This window comes from Balaenoptera acutorostrata, chromosome 14, assembly GCF_949987535.1.
Source record: "Balaenoptera acutorostrata chromosome 14, mBalAcu1.1, whole genome shotgun sequence".
Lineage (NCBI taxonomy): Eukaryota > Metazoa > Chordata > Mammalia > Artiodactyla > Balaenopteridae > Balaenoptera > Balaenoptera acutorostrata.
In genome coordinates, this window is record NC_080077.1 from 9,668,191 (window position 1) to 9,681,185 (window position 12,995).

Below are 12,995 nucleotides of genomic sequence, written 5' to 3' on the forward strand. Positions count from 1 at the left end.
CGGTACCAACTGCTGGATCTACAGGCACTTTTACATGCACTGCATCTGCAAGAGGAGGGGGCTCGAGCTGAGAGTACAAGTAATGTGCCAAGGTCACAGAAATCACGTCCTGTTCCAGCCAGAGCTTTGACCCTGACCGCTGCGCCTCAGCAGAGGACCCTTTTCCTTCCCTGCCCTCAAGTGAGAGGATATTCGCAATTTATGGGGTCTGTATTCATACCATGCCAGACTTTTACAAGCAACTCTCAATGAACACCCCGCCTTCTAGTTAATCATCAACTCTAAAAACAGTCTTTGTTAAAACCCAGCAAGAAATGCCACACAAACATCTAACAGCTATTTTGTTTACGCTTTTAGGGAATGGCAATAGCTATAACACAGCACAAGCTTCCACAAACGTGCTTTGCTCTCAGTAAAGCCAGTCGCATCCAGCAGGATGATGGAATAAGATTTACCTGGTTGTTACTGCTGGCAGCTGATGAATTGGCTTGAGCTGTACTTGCTGAGAGGGAATCGAGGAAGGCTTGGTCAGCCACTGAATTTCCACAAGAAAACTGATCTTTTCCATCACTGGGCAAGATCTGAACGTTAGGAAGAACCACAGTTATCTTCATAGATTAGAGTTATTTCAGAGTTAGAGCCCCTGAGGGCAAGCAAGAACTGTCATCTAATATGGAAAAGGGATTTCCATTCTTAAAGGGTAAGCAAGGGCTTCCCTGGTGGCGCAGTGGTTGAGAGTCTGCCTGCCAGTGCAGGGGGCGCGGGTTCGGGCCCCGGTCTGGGAGGATCCCGCGTGCCGCGGAGCAGCTAGGCCCGTGGGCCACAATTGCTGGGCCTGCGCGTCCGGAGCCTGTGCTCCGCAGCAAGAGAGGCCGCGATGGTGGGAGGCCCGCGCACCACGATGAAGGGTGGCCCCCACTTGCCGCAATTGGAGAGGGCCCTAGCACAGAGGCGAGGACCCAACACAGCCATAAATAAATAAATAAAATAAAATAAAAAGAAATTTCATGTTGAAGTGCTTGCATGTTTAAAAAAAAAAAAAAAAGGGTAAGCAAGCCCAAGAAGATGTCATAACAATTCCTTTCTGTCAGTATGCAGAATTCTAGAAATGCAACTAATGCCAGTATCAACTTAAATTCTCCCATTTCCCTCATTCTTGTTCATTTTTAGGATCCTGAATGCACAGTGCACAGAGGTCAAACACGACATAAACATGAGACACGCGGACTGGGTTCAGGGGCCTGGGAACCCTCTGAAACGGTCTGGAAAAGGTGGGGTGTCTGCACGTGCATATTTCTGAGATTTCATCAGATTCTCCAGAGTGTTCGAAACTCCCCCCCATCCCGCCAGCTCTCAGTCAGGAGCACCAGACAGCCTTCCCATTCTGCAGGCGGTGCCCAGCACACAGCCTCCCAGGGCACTATTTCTCTCTACTGGAGGGGAACCCAAGGCAACTTTGTTCTTGATCTCACTCCAACTTTACTCACAGGGCACCAGACAGCCTTAGTTTCTTTCTATCACCCAGGATGAGAGGCAAGCTCACCAGGTACCCAGGACTCAGCTCCGTGACCTATGGACAACCAGCAGGGGGTGCCAGGAGGCTGACTCAGAGAGGGTTTGTCAGCTGAGTGGGTGTGTCCCAGGCAGGGAGGGCTCATTCAGGGGCTGTGCACTACCCTTGGCATCTATCACAACAGAGCTTAAACCAGGCAACAGCTCACAGCAGCCCATCCAAGACCCTCCATCCTTGGGAATGGGAGAAGGAACTGAGAGAGGTCCTAAATTAGCACAGGGAGAAGAAAGCTACTTCAAACAGTCTGCTATTTAAACTTTGTGAATCAATTCTACAGTAAACAGTATTGTAGGCAGCAGCTACTACACAATATTAGCAAAGGGAAAAATAGAGACTTTTATTCAGAATAATTAAAAGTTGCTATCCTTGGAAGGAACTTAATCTAAATATTTGGAGTCACTCTTTGGAGCGTAAGTCTATAGGTAATATTTCTTCTTGGTTCTACTTCAATGTATTTTCTATATTTTATATAATCAGCATGTATTAATTTTACAATGGAATTTTTTCATTATCTTCCAGTCCTGTCCTTTAAGTTGATAATTCATAAAATGATATATGGCAATGACCAGGTTTAATTAATAAATTAGAGTAAGTTCTTACCTCAACGTAGTCTGTGGGAACAAGCCCTCGTTCTCCTTTGCTGTTTCTTCCTTCCAGCCATCCTCCGCCAACGTCCTCAAAAAGGTTAAAAAAAAAAAAAAAAAAAAAGATTATAGTTGGAATTTCCTGCAGATATTTTGCTCTGGGAATTGTTATACATAAAAAAGTAATTAACATTAAGCTTTTCATTCCTACAGAGCTAACGTTGTTCAAATTTTTTAATTCTTAAACCTTCTCTTTACATCAGAAAATGATATAATCTAAAAAGAAAAATCAAACTTGAACAACCGATCAAAGATTGAAAAACAGTCTATTAATAGAATACCATCAGTTTGTAATTCCTTTCTATTTACTGGTCTGTGGTAGATCACAAAAATGGTTTGCAGCTCTGACTGTCAAGAGGTAGAATGCACACCCCCTACTTCTAGAATCTGGGCTGTCCTTTGTGACCTCTTTGGCCAACAGAATGAGGTGGAGATAATATGGGCTGAGTTCAGAGCTGGCCTCTAGAAGCTCTGTACACTTCAGCTAGCTCTTTTTTTCCAAAAGAGCTACTGTGAGGATAAATTTGAGTTGCCAGATGATGACAGAGACAAGGCCCAATCTCCCCATTGCCCCACCCAAAGCCAGCTAACCCCCAGCAGGAGAAATGCCAGACAGATGAGGCCATGTTGGAGTGCTCTGCCCCAGCCCTGCACTGGGTGACTGCAGACCCACAGGCGAGCCCAGGTAAGGAGAACCACCCAGCTGACTTGTGGATTCCCGAGCAACAACAATCGATTATTTGTTTAAGCCACTAACCTTTGGGATTGCCTGTTGTTTAGGAAAACTAACTGGTCCATACTCCCTTAGCTCTCCTGGACAAGTAACATTAATAAACTAAATATCAATAATAACATACTCTATAACAGAATTCCCATTTTTCAACGTTACCTCAGCAAAGTCCTACTTTTCCCCCTTAAAATAGTAAGGGTTATCTTAAATTCATAAATCATACCCTAATTAATTAATACCTACCTGAATCTAGGTAACATATTCTTTTTAAAAGTCACTTTAGGCCACAACTTTGTCCATTTCTTGACCACAACAGCAACTTAAATACTATTTTACCAAGAAATGAAGAATGCTTCTTCATTAAAAAAAAAAAAATCAACAGTAGATAAAAGAATCTTTAATCTCTTCTATGATTAAAAATAGAACCTATTTACTTATACACACCTGGCATATTATATAAAACTACATATACTTTTTCTAACCAGTAATTTTTTTTTTTAGTCTAAAACATACAAAATAGGTCTAAAAAAATACTATCAACATTAAGAAACCGCAATCCTCTTAGTCATTCCTTGTTCTCCTTCCTTGGTCTCTGTGCTGCCGTAGTCCCCACTCCCTCCCACCTGGTGGAACAGGTGCATCCCTTCCTTCCTCTTCCAGAGTCTCCTTGGCCTTCCTGGTACCTTCCTTCACATGCTTCCTCAAAGATGTCCAGGGAGCCGGCCAATCTCCAGCCCTCAGCTCTAGCTCTGCAATTCTATTTCTAAACTGATGCAAAGCTATAGGGCAGGGTTGATTATTTATTAGTCTTTAAACTCAACATTTAAAATAAGCTCTTCTTCCTGACTTACGTACTTTAATAAATCCATTTGCACCATTCTCTTAGGTGTGAAGGCCAAAAACCTCAGGGATCCTTGACTATTTCTCACCAATAGTATCTAATCAGGCACCAAGTCCTCCTGGTCTGACTCTCCAGAGCCTCCTGCATCCATCTTCTTTCTACTCCTATTGCTACTACCCAAGGTCATGATCCTAGGCTCCAGCCACACCAATTCATTCAATACACCTCTGCTAGATTAATTTCCTTGAAGTGCAGGTCTCATCGTGTCACCTCCCTACAACAATATCAACAATAAAACCAAGCGAAACCCTTAAATGAATCCACTGCTTCCCAAATGAAATCCAAGGCTGTAGCCTGGCTTCAGGTCCTGTCTGGTTTGGCTCTAAGAGCCTGTTTTCTCAGCCAGTCTCCTACTGGCGTATATATACCTGTACTCCTGGGACACTTGTTTACTTGCAGTGTCCCCAGCAGAGAAGAAAAAGCAGGGCTTGGAGGCCAGCGGATGTGGTTTTGAATCCCGGTTTTGCCACTTACAAGCAGAAGTGTCTTGGGCAAGTTACTTAACCTCTCTAAGGCTCATTACCCTCATTTGTAAAAAGAGATTAAAAATACCTACCTCACACAGTTCACAGAGAAAAATACATCAAAAAATATATGCATAGTACTTAGCCAAACACTTGGCTCACAGGCCATGAATAAATGGTAGCTGAGGCTGCTGAACAACACTGGTCACTTTCTGATCTCTATACCTGTGTCCAGCTGGGATCTGTCCCGGATGTCGCTCCAGTTCTGCCTGATGGAGCCCCCATCCAGCTATTTTTACGGGGTCTTAATTGTTCTCAGTGTTTATATAATAGATTATTACTTCAGTATCAATACTTCACAAGCAACAGGAAAGAAATTCATGTGGGTCTGAATGATCGACCTGTTAAAAAAATAAAATCTTAAAAATAAGCCCTTAAGGGACCGATTTAAACCTAACAGTTCTCTTACCGGATTTGTAATTGTGATGATTTCTCCTTCATTAACTGTCAGTTCATTATTTCCAGGTTCAGCAGCAAAATCATACATAACCCGAGCCTATTGGAAGTAGAGAAGAAAAGAGGAAGTTACAAATGTTAACGTAACAGTCAGAAAAGAACCGCCTATACCGTTCACTTTGTAAGTGTGCTGGTGTGAACAACACATCATGACGTGATTGCACTTGTTTTGCAAGAAAGGAAGACATAGTACCAAAATGATTCATCAGCCCTATTTGTGAGGAAGAATGAAACCAACGGTGAGAGCCCTGCTGTGCTTTGGAAACAGGGAAGGTTTCTGGTAGCTGCCCACCCTGCATTTAGACATCGACCCCCAGAGTACTGAAAATAAACCCATTTCATCAAGGGGAAAAGAGCATGGCCTTCCTTTTAGCAGGTAAGAAGTAGAAATACAGATACTGTTCCTTCTGGGAACACTCAATCTCAGGGCCTGAGGGATCTCCACAGACACACAAATATGTACCCACGTCAGATTCATGACCTTCAGATGAATCCCTTGCTATGAAAACTCTCAATGTTCTTTATCTAGGATCAATTTTGATAGTGCAGCATCCCAAGCCAACTAAACGCAGAAATTTAAGATGTGGGCAGCAAGATATATTCATACTCTTCTACTAGAATACTTCCTACTATACGATGACTTACCTAGGGCTCTGGTATAGTGGTCAGGTAACCTGAGCAGCTGTGATTTACAAACTTCTCCTTGCAATGGAATCTGAATTTCATAGAAAACAGACTAAAGGGAAGCTGTTCTGGTTGACGTGAGGTGGGGCTGCTCTTTCAGGGTCTTCCTCAAGCGGATCCTTGAGGCACCAACCCAGAGATGTGGGTTCCTTGGAATAACTGCCATGCACGTATTCCAAGAGAGACAACCACTGTTGCAAAAATACAAATACTTTATATATACTTTTATAATATATAATAAATATATTACATATATTTAATCCATTTCAAATTCTAAATAATTGCCTTTCATGGACTATCTTATAGAAGCAAGTCCACCTTATAAATTGGAGGCCACATGAACCTAGTTAACACGGTTTGTTTTAAAAGTAATTGTCCTATGAGGCAAAATGAAGTCTGCCTACAGGGCTAGACAAATTAGCCTAATGGAACTGCATTCCTTTAACAAATACTTGCTGCACACTGACCATATGGCAAGAACTGTGCTGGCCCTTTTGCTGGCCAGGGCTCTTTCTCCACACCTGCTTAATGAGCCTGAAATCCTTATAACAGGAATCAAGGATTCACCTCCTGTGATAAAAGATTAGGGGAAAAAAAATCCCCAATACTAATTTATTTTGAAATACATCAAAAATAATAAGATGAACTGATGGAGGAATATGTGATAAAGCAGGTACAGTAAGTAAAATGCTATTTATAGAATCTACAATAGATAGTGGATTTACGGTGCTCAATGGAAAATGAGTTCAACTTTTCTACATGCTTGAAATTTTTCATAATAAAATGTTGGAAAGAAACAAATGGTAGTGTACAGTCTGTCAGTCAAGAAATAGCATTAGATCCTTTACTGCTATAGGCTGGGAGGCTGGGAAGGGGGACTGAAAGCCAGGCTCAGGGACAGTGAGAATTCTGGAAGCATTCCAGTTTTCCTTAGGTCACTACAAAGGACAACGGCACCGAGCCGAGGTATGTGCCTCACACAGCTGCAAAAGTAGACAGAATTCTGCTTGCCACGTTGGGGACTATTTTTTAAAAACATGCCACACCAACCTCAATCCCTTGTGCAATGAGGGCAGACAGGAGATAAACGCCTGAGGAGGGAGAGGGGGGTCCCCAGGCCAGGACTCACCCCCCAGGATGGGGAGCTTCCCGGGGAGGGGCGGGGCCTGGCAAGCTGACGAGAGCCAGATGAGGAACCTGCTTTTTGTTCCTGTTCCTTAGGAATCCTGGTTAACAACTTTTTTGATCCGGTTAAATCCAACTAACCCGCAGATAGAGAAAACCAAAGCCTCCTGTTTACTAAAGTTACAACTTGGTGAAACAGAATGTGAAACAAGCCAAAAATAAAAAAATGGAAACTCCCTTACACATTTAAGCATTACTGAACATTTACCAGTGGAAAATGTCTATAAACACTATAGGTTTATTTAATACGTTGGTTTAGGACTTTTTTTTTTTTAACCTAGAGATGCTTCTTAAGAATTATAACTGAGACTAACTTTGGAAAACAAAAAGATTTAAAAAGCACGTCCCCAAATGAGCATAAATGTCAACAGGAAGGGAAAAAAAAGGCCATTCAGCCTAGAAGAGTAACTCTTTTTACAAAGTTGAGGCCAGACTGGAAACCTCCGGCCCCCTCCTATTATCCACTCCTTCTCTCCCCTGTCCCTCCTTGGCTTCCAGGTCTCCTCACCTTCCCGCCTTCACCGCCACTACAGGACCCACACAGATAAAGATGCTGACCTCGACCTCAACTGCCAATCTGCCCAACTATTTTTTGATGTGGTCTTTGAAAGAAAAAGTCATTTTTCTACACCACCTTTTCCAATGTTAGCTGTACATTAAAAAATGACTCTAAGTATATTCAAGAGCTAAATTTCCACACAGTAGATAACTTCATACTGTATACTGAATACATACTGTCAACCACAATTCATCTCTTCAACAGCAATTTCAACAAGTATTATAGAGGAAGCGAATGGCTGGTAGATAGCAATCCTATATATAAGTTCTTTTATCTAGATATAGTAAGATAAACATTAGTGGATTCACAGCTTCAAACTAAGTGTTCCAGGCGCTAAGCGTTCCAGAATTCTAAGTGTGCCACACACACCTGTCTGATGTGTGCAGAACCCATCATCCTGAACATACCTCATTCTTTCTGACCCATGCTGTAAATATCTGTTACTTTGTCTGCTCCACATCCCTTCCTTTTGGAAGCTTCCTGCCTGGCTCCAAATGACTGGTGACCATATAACCCAAACAGGGAAAATCACAATGCGACAGGGATGCTGGGAGAGTGGGTCTTTTTCTCTGAAAATGTTGCCAGCAGCTACAAGTCTGAAGAATGAAGTGGGGGGAATGCAGAGTGGAATGAGGAAGAGAAACAGTGTCCTTGATGAGAGCACCTGAAGGACAAGCCCAAAGCCATTTCTCCCCTTGTGGACGGTTCACTCACAGGAACAAGTGCATCTCTTTTTGTGCTTATGAGTTCAGACTGTCACTTGCAATCTAGAGAGTCCAAGTTGATACAAACCAATAATCCCAAACCAAAGAATTTTTTAAGAAAACATCCTAAATAAAAAAACACTGTAGGGCTTCCCTGGTGGTGCAGTGGTTAAGAATCCGCCTGCCAATGCAGGGGACACCGGTTCGAGCCCTGGTCTGGGAAGATCCCACATGCCACGGAGCAGCTGGGCCCGTGAGCCACAGTCACTGAGCCTGCGCGTCTGGAGCCTGTGCTCTGCGACAAGAGAGGCCGCGATAGTGAGAGGCCTGCGCACTGCGATGAAGAGTGGCCCCCACTTGCCACAAATGGAGAAAGCCCTCGCACAGAAACGAAGACCCAAGACAGCCATAAATAAATAAATTAATTAATTAATTAATTAATTTAAAAAAAAACACTGTACATAAGTTCATTGCTGTATTTCCTATTTTGCAAAACAAAACCTAAAATGTACAATAATAGAGAATTAAACAATTCCAAATAACAAAAAGACTGGCAGCAAAAAAATTTCATATGGGGGTTACAACACAGAAGACAAGCTCCCATTCTTACACATCTGCTTCTTTCACATAAATCACAATTAAATCTTGGGAAAAAACAGTAAACCTTCAGCGATGCAGCTCTCCCATCTTTAAAACAGAGACAAGGGCTTCCCTGGTGGCGCAGTGGTTGAGAATCTGCCTGCCAATGCAGGGGACACGGGTTTGAGCCCTGGTCTGGGAAGATCCCACATACCGCGGAGCAACTGGGCCCGTGAGCCACAACTACTGAGCCTGCGCATCTGGAGCCTGTGCTCTACAACAAGAGAGGCCGCGATAATGAGAGGCCCATGCACCACGATGAAGAGTGGCCCCCACTTGCCACAACTAGAGAAAGCCCTCGCACAGAAACGAAGACCCAACACAGCCATAAATAAATAAATAAATAAATAAAATTAAAAAAAAAAACAAAAAAGAGATAATCAAAAAAATGAGTAAAATATGTAAACCTTCAGAAATTCAGGGACTGAAGGATCTTATTAATCTGACACCCTTGAGAACTGAAGTTTTGCATGTAGGTGATATTTCTATAAAATTAATCTTTTTAAATGGCAAGCTTGTTTTACTTAAACACACTCTTGACTTTTTATAAAATTTACATATTTAATGACTTCCTATATCTTGTCTCTACCTAATCCACAAGATCATCAGAAGAAACAGAACTCACTCTAACAGACCCTGAGAGCATTATTATACCACTGATATACGTAGATGTATTTGTCTTTTTTATAAGTGGTTAAGGCATAAATGCTTTTCAGTTTCTATCAATCTGTGATTTCAACAGCTGTTGCTAAATCCTGGCCTGTGCTTGTTCACTTGTTATTTTGAATCAAATAAAGAATCTTAAATTATCCCTGTAAAACTTCATCTTGTTAGATTCAGCCCATTGCTCCAACCTATTAAGAGTTTTCTGAATTCCTAAACCATCATCCAATTGTCCCTTATCCTTTTCTGCTGAGTCATTAGAAAGCCTGATAAGCATGCTTTCCACAGTTTCACCTGTGCCATCAGTAAAATTGTTAAAATATGGCATGGCTGAGGTCCAAGACAGCTGCACATGATAAAACAACTCTTTCCAAGGAGACATGGATCAATTAATTATGTTTTGGGCATGTTGCTCTTAAAATTTCCAAGTGAGGAAATAAACTTGGTTTGTTTCCTTAAATGTTTACAAGAAATGTGCTTGATAATCTATTCAGGATTAGAGTGAAGATGATTGAGTTCTGCGAAGGTTTTATTTTAACAGTGGTTCTAGTAAAAGATCTTTTCCCAGTAGAAGAATTTTCTAAAAAGAACTGGTAGCACCCATCGAGAATGGCTGAAAATTAATTTTCTTATGTAAAAATTTCAAGAATAAACTACCAGTAAAATTTATATGTTCTTTTAAAAATGTTTTTCCTAAAATGGGTTTATATCTGTCATCCTGAAATATGATGCACTTAGAGGAATGTTCTAACTGGTCAACCAGACAAGTAGCTTGAGAAACTTCCAAGGCAAAGAGAAATGTAAATAGAAATTCATTGAGTGTAGGAATATGTTTCCAAGAAACATTTAGAATAATCTTAAATCTGTGTGTAACAAAGGGCAATTATACAATCGCAAGGGGAAAGAAATCCTGAATACTTACAATAAACCAATCAAATTGTACCATCCACTTCCATGTTACTCCTCCCAGCCTCTATTCCACTCATGCACAATAATTCTGGGAATACTTGGACCAAGGGAATCCTCTGAACTGAGGCCATGTTGTAACCAAACAGCTGGAGGTTGGGATGATTTTAAGAAACCTTCTACCCAAACTCACCCAGATCAAAGCTTCTTTATGTGTTTTATACAAGAACAATCAGAAGAAAGCATTAGTTATTTGATGTGGTGGCATCAAACTGGCCATATCACACATAACATCACTATTACCAAAAATCACTAATATATAAAACATGAACTACAAAAGAATCTTTGCAATTCGTATCACAAAGTTTTAATCTTAAAAAGCATCTAGAACTCAAGAAAAAGATCAGCAACCCATCAGAAAAAATGGGCAGAGGAATACACAGTTCATAGAAAAATATGAATGGCCCTTACACCATTTATGTGTGAAAAACATGCTCAATTCCACACATAAAGGAAGACAAATTAATTTGGTAGATGTAGCCAGATTTCCCTCCACTGGGGATTGTACCATTTAAACCTCTGCCGGCAATATACATGAACGTAAGGGTTCTCCGCAGTTTCACAAACAGAATCAATTACCCAACTTTTGCATTTCTGCTCATCTTATAAGTGAGAAATTCTACTTCAATACAGTTTTCAAGATACCTTTATCCTTAGATCCAGAAGTCGCATTTTGCGAATCCATTCTCTAGCTGCACCTGTGCACGTGTGTACAAGGTTATTATTTAGTGCAATATGCAAAAGCAAGGATGATGCTGAAGGATAGTTAATAAATGAAATAAATGAAAAAGGAATAATAGAATTAGAACATCGTTTCTCAATCCTTAATAATTTAATGCATCTAAGCACAGTGCATCCAAAAGACAACCAGACATTACTTGCCTTCTGATGGAATACGATGCCAGTCACATACTTGAAAAAAGAATTTGAATCTTATTGACCCTCTAGATCCTAGCACCAATTTACAAGACATACAAAGGAATATATTACACTCTGCAATGAGGATGCAGTAAGAAAATCCAGACGTAGGAAATCACAGAACCCATTTTCTCTAACAAACAAATCTCAAAGACAAAAACAAGCCCAGGTATGGGGGCAAGGAGGAGGGAAGTGAGGGAACTTATAAATTGAGAGGCTTAGAAAATTGATTATGACTGCTATATATACTTCATTTGGATTCTTTTTTTTTTTAAATCTATTTCTCTTCGTCGTACTTGTTTTTTCATTTTTTAAAATTGAAATACCGTTGATTTACAATGTTTCAGGTGTACAGCAAAGTGATTGAGTTTTATATATATATATATAGATATAGATTCTTTTTCATATTATTTTCCATTATAGGTTATTACAAGATATTATAGTTCCTTATGTTATACAGTGGGTCCTGTTGTTTATTTTATATATGGTGGTGTGTATCTGTTAATCCTAAATTCCTAGTTTGTCCCTCCCCACCTTATTTGGATTCTAAGTCCAACAAAATGCAAAAAAGATGATAATATTTGAGACAGTTGAAAATTTGAGCACTTAAGGGCTCTGAGATATTTTAAAGTAGTCAATTTTCAAGTATCAAAATAGTATTGTGGTTATAGCTTTAAAGGACTTCCCATCTTTAGAGATACCCATTAAAATATTTACAGATGAAGTGATATAAAGTATCTGGCATTTCTTCAAACGTAATGCAAGAGCAAAGGAAGCTGATGGAGTCTAGACAAAACAAGGCGAGTCAACAGTTGCCAAAGCTGGATGATGGGTACAGAGGCTTCATTTATACTACCCTACTTTTGAGTATGTTTGACTTTCTCCATAATAAAAAGGCTTTTAAGAAAACTATAAAAAGAACCAAAGGAAATCTTAAGTGAGTTTTTAAAATAATCTTGCAGTGGAGGAGGACTTTAAGTACAGAACAAAATCCTGAAGTCCTTAAAAGAGAGAGATGGAGAAACTTCTCTTCTCCCAAAATAACACATACCTGCCTTGCCTGGCAAAAGCCATTATGAACAAGATAAGAAACAAATGACAAACCAGGAAAAATATTTACAGTTTTTATCACAGACTAAAGGTTGGTTCTCCTACTCTATGAAGGGTAACTACAAATCAGTAAGAAATAAAAGGCTCTTAAAAATGTAAAACCTCACTTATAAAACAAATATTTTCCATCTATCGATTGGCAAAAAAACAAAAACAAAACTCTGATCACAACACTGTGTGGGTGAGGGTGCAGGTGCAGAGAAACAGGAATTCTTACGTAGTGCTGATGGCAGTGAGAGGCAGCCTGGTAACGCCTATCAAATCACAAACACGCAAACTCTCTTACTCAGAGACTCCACCTCCAGGAATTCTTCCTCTAGAAATACTCACCCATTTGCAAAAGGTTATTCACTGCAGCACTGTTTACAAGAGCAAAGGACCAGGCCCAGCCTGAAAGGTAGGGACTGGTCAGTCAAGTAGGGCACCTCCATGGAATGGAATACCATGTACTCCAACAAAAAAGAAGAAGGGTTTGCTTATTTTTCACATGTGGAATCCTCTCTAATGTATATATATTAAGTGAGAAAATAAAGCAAGGTATAACCATTGTGTTAAAAAAAAAAGGAAGAAAATGCACCTGCTTGTGTATGTATAGGATATCTCTGTAAGGATATAGAAGAAATTGATAACACTGCCTCTGAGAAGACAGCTGGCTGAGGTAAGGGAGGAACAGGAGAGGAATTTTCAGCGTTATCCCTTTCGTATCAATACCTTTTTAAGTGTGTGTTTTCTTAACATG

The 12,995-nt window shown here is 40.4% G+C and overlaps 1 protein-coding gene across 6 annotated transcripts in view; it reads right to left on the reverse strand.

Annotated features, from left to right (window-relative positions):
• SNX9 (sorting nexin 9) overlaps positions 1 to 12,995 on the reverse strand; it is a 174,096-nt gene that overhangs the window by 64,778 nt on the left and 96,323 nt on the right. For 5 of the 6 annotated variants that reach the window (XM_057527721.1, XM_057527720.1, XM_028167439.2 and 2 more), the window contains 3 exons: positions 4,782 to 4,868; positions 2,174 to 2,248; positions 456 to 581 (listed from right to left, as the gene is read on the reverse strand). In XM_057527721.1, the coding sequence (XP_057383704.1) occupies positions 456 to 581; positions 2,174 to 2,248; positions 4,782 to 4,868 (288 nt within the window). The remainder of the gene's footprint in view (positions 1 to 455; positions 582 to 2,173; positions 2,249 to 4,781; positions 4,869 to 12,995) is intronic. The other variant, XM_057527723.1, reaches the window with a different exon arrangement.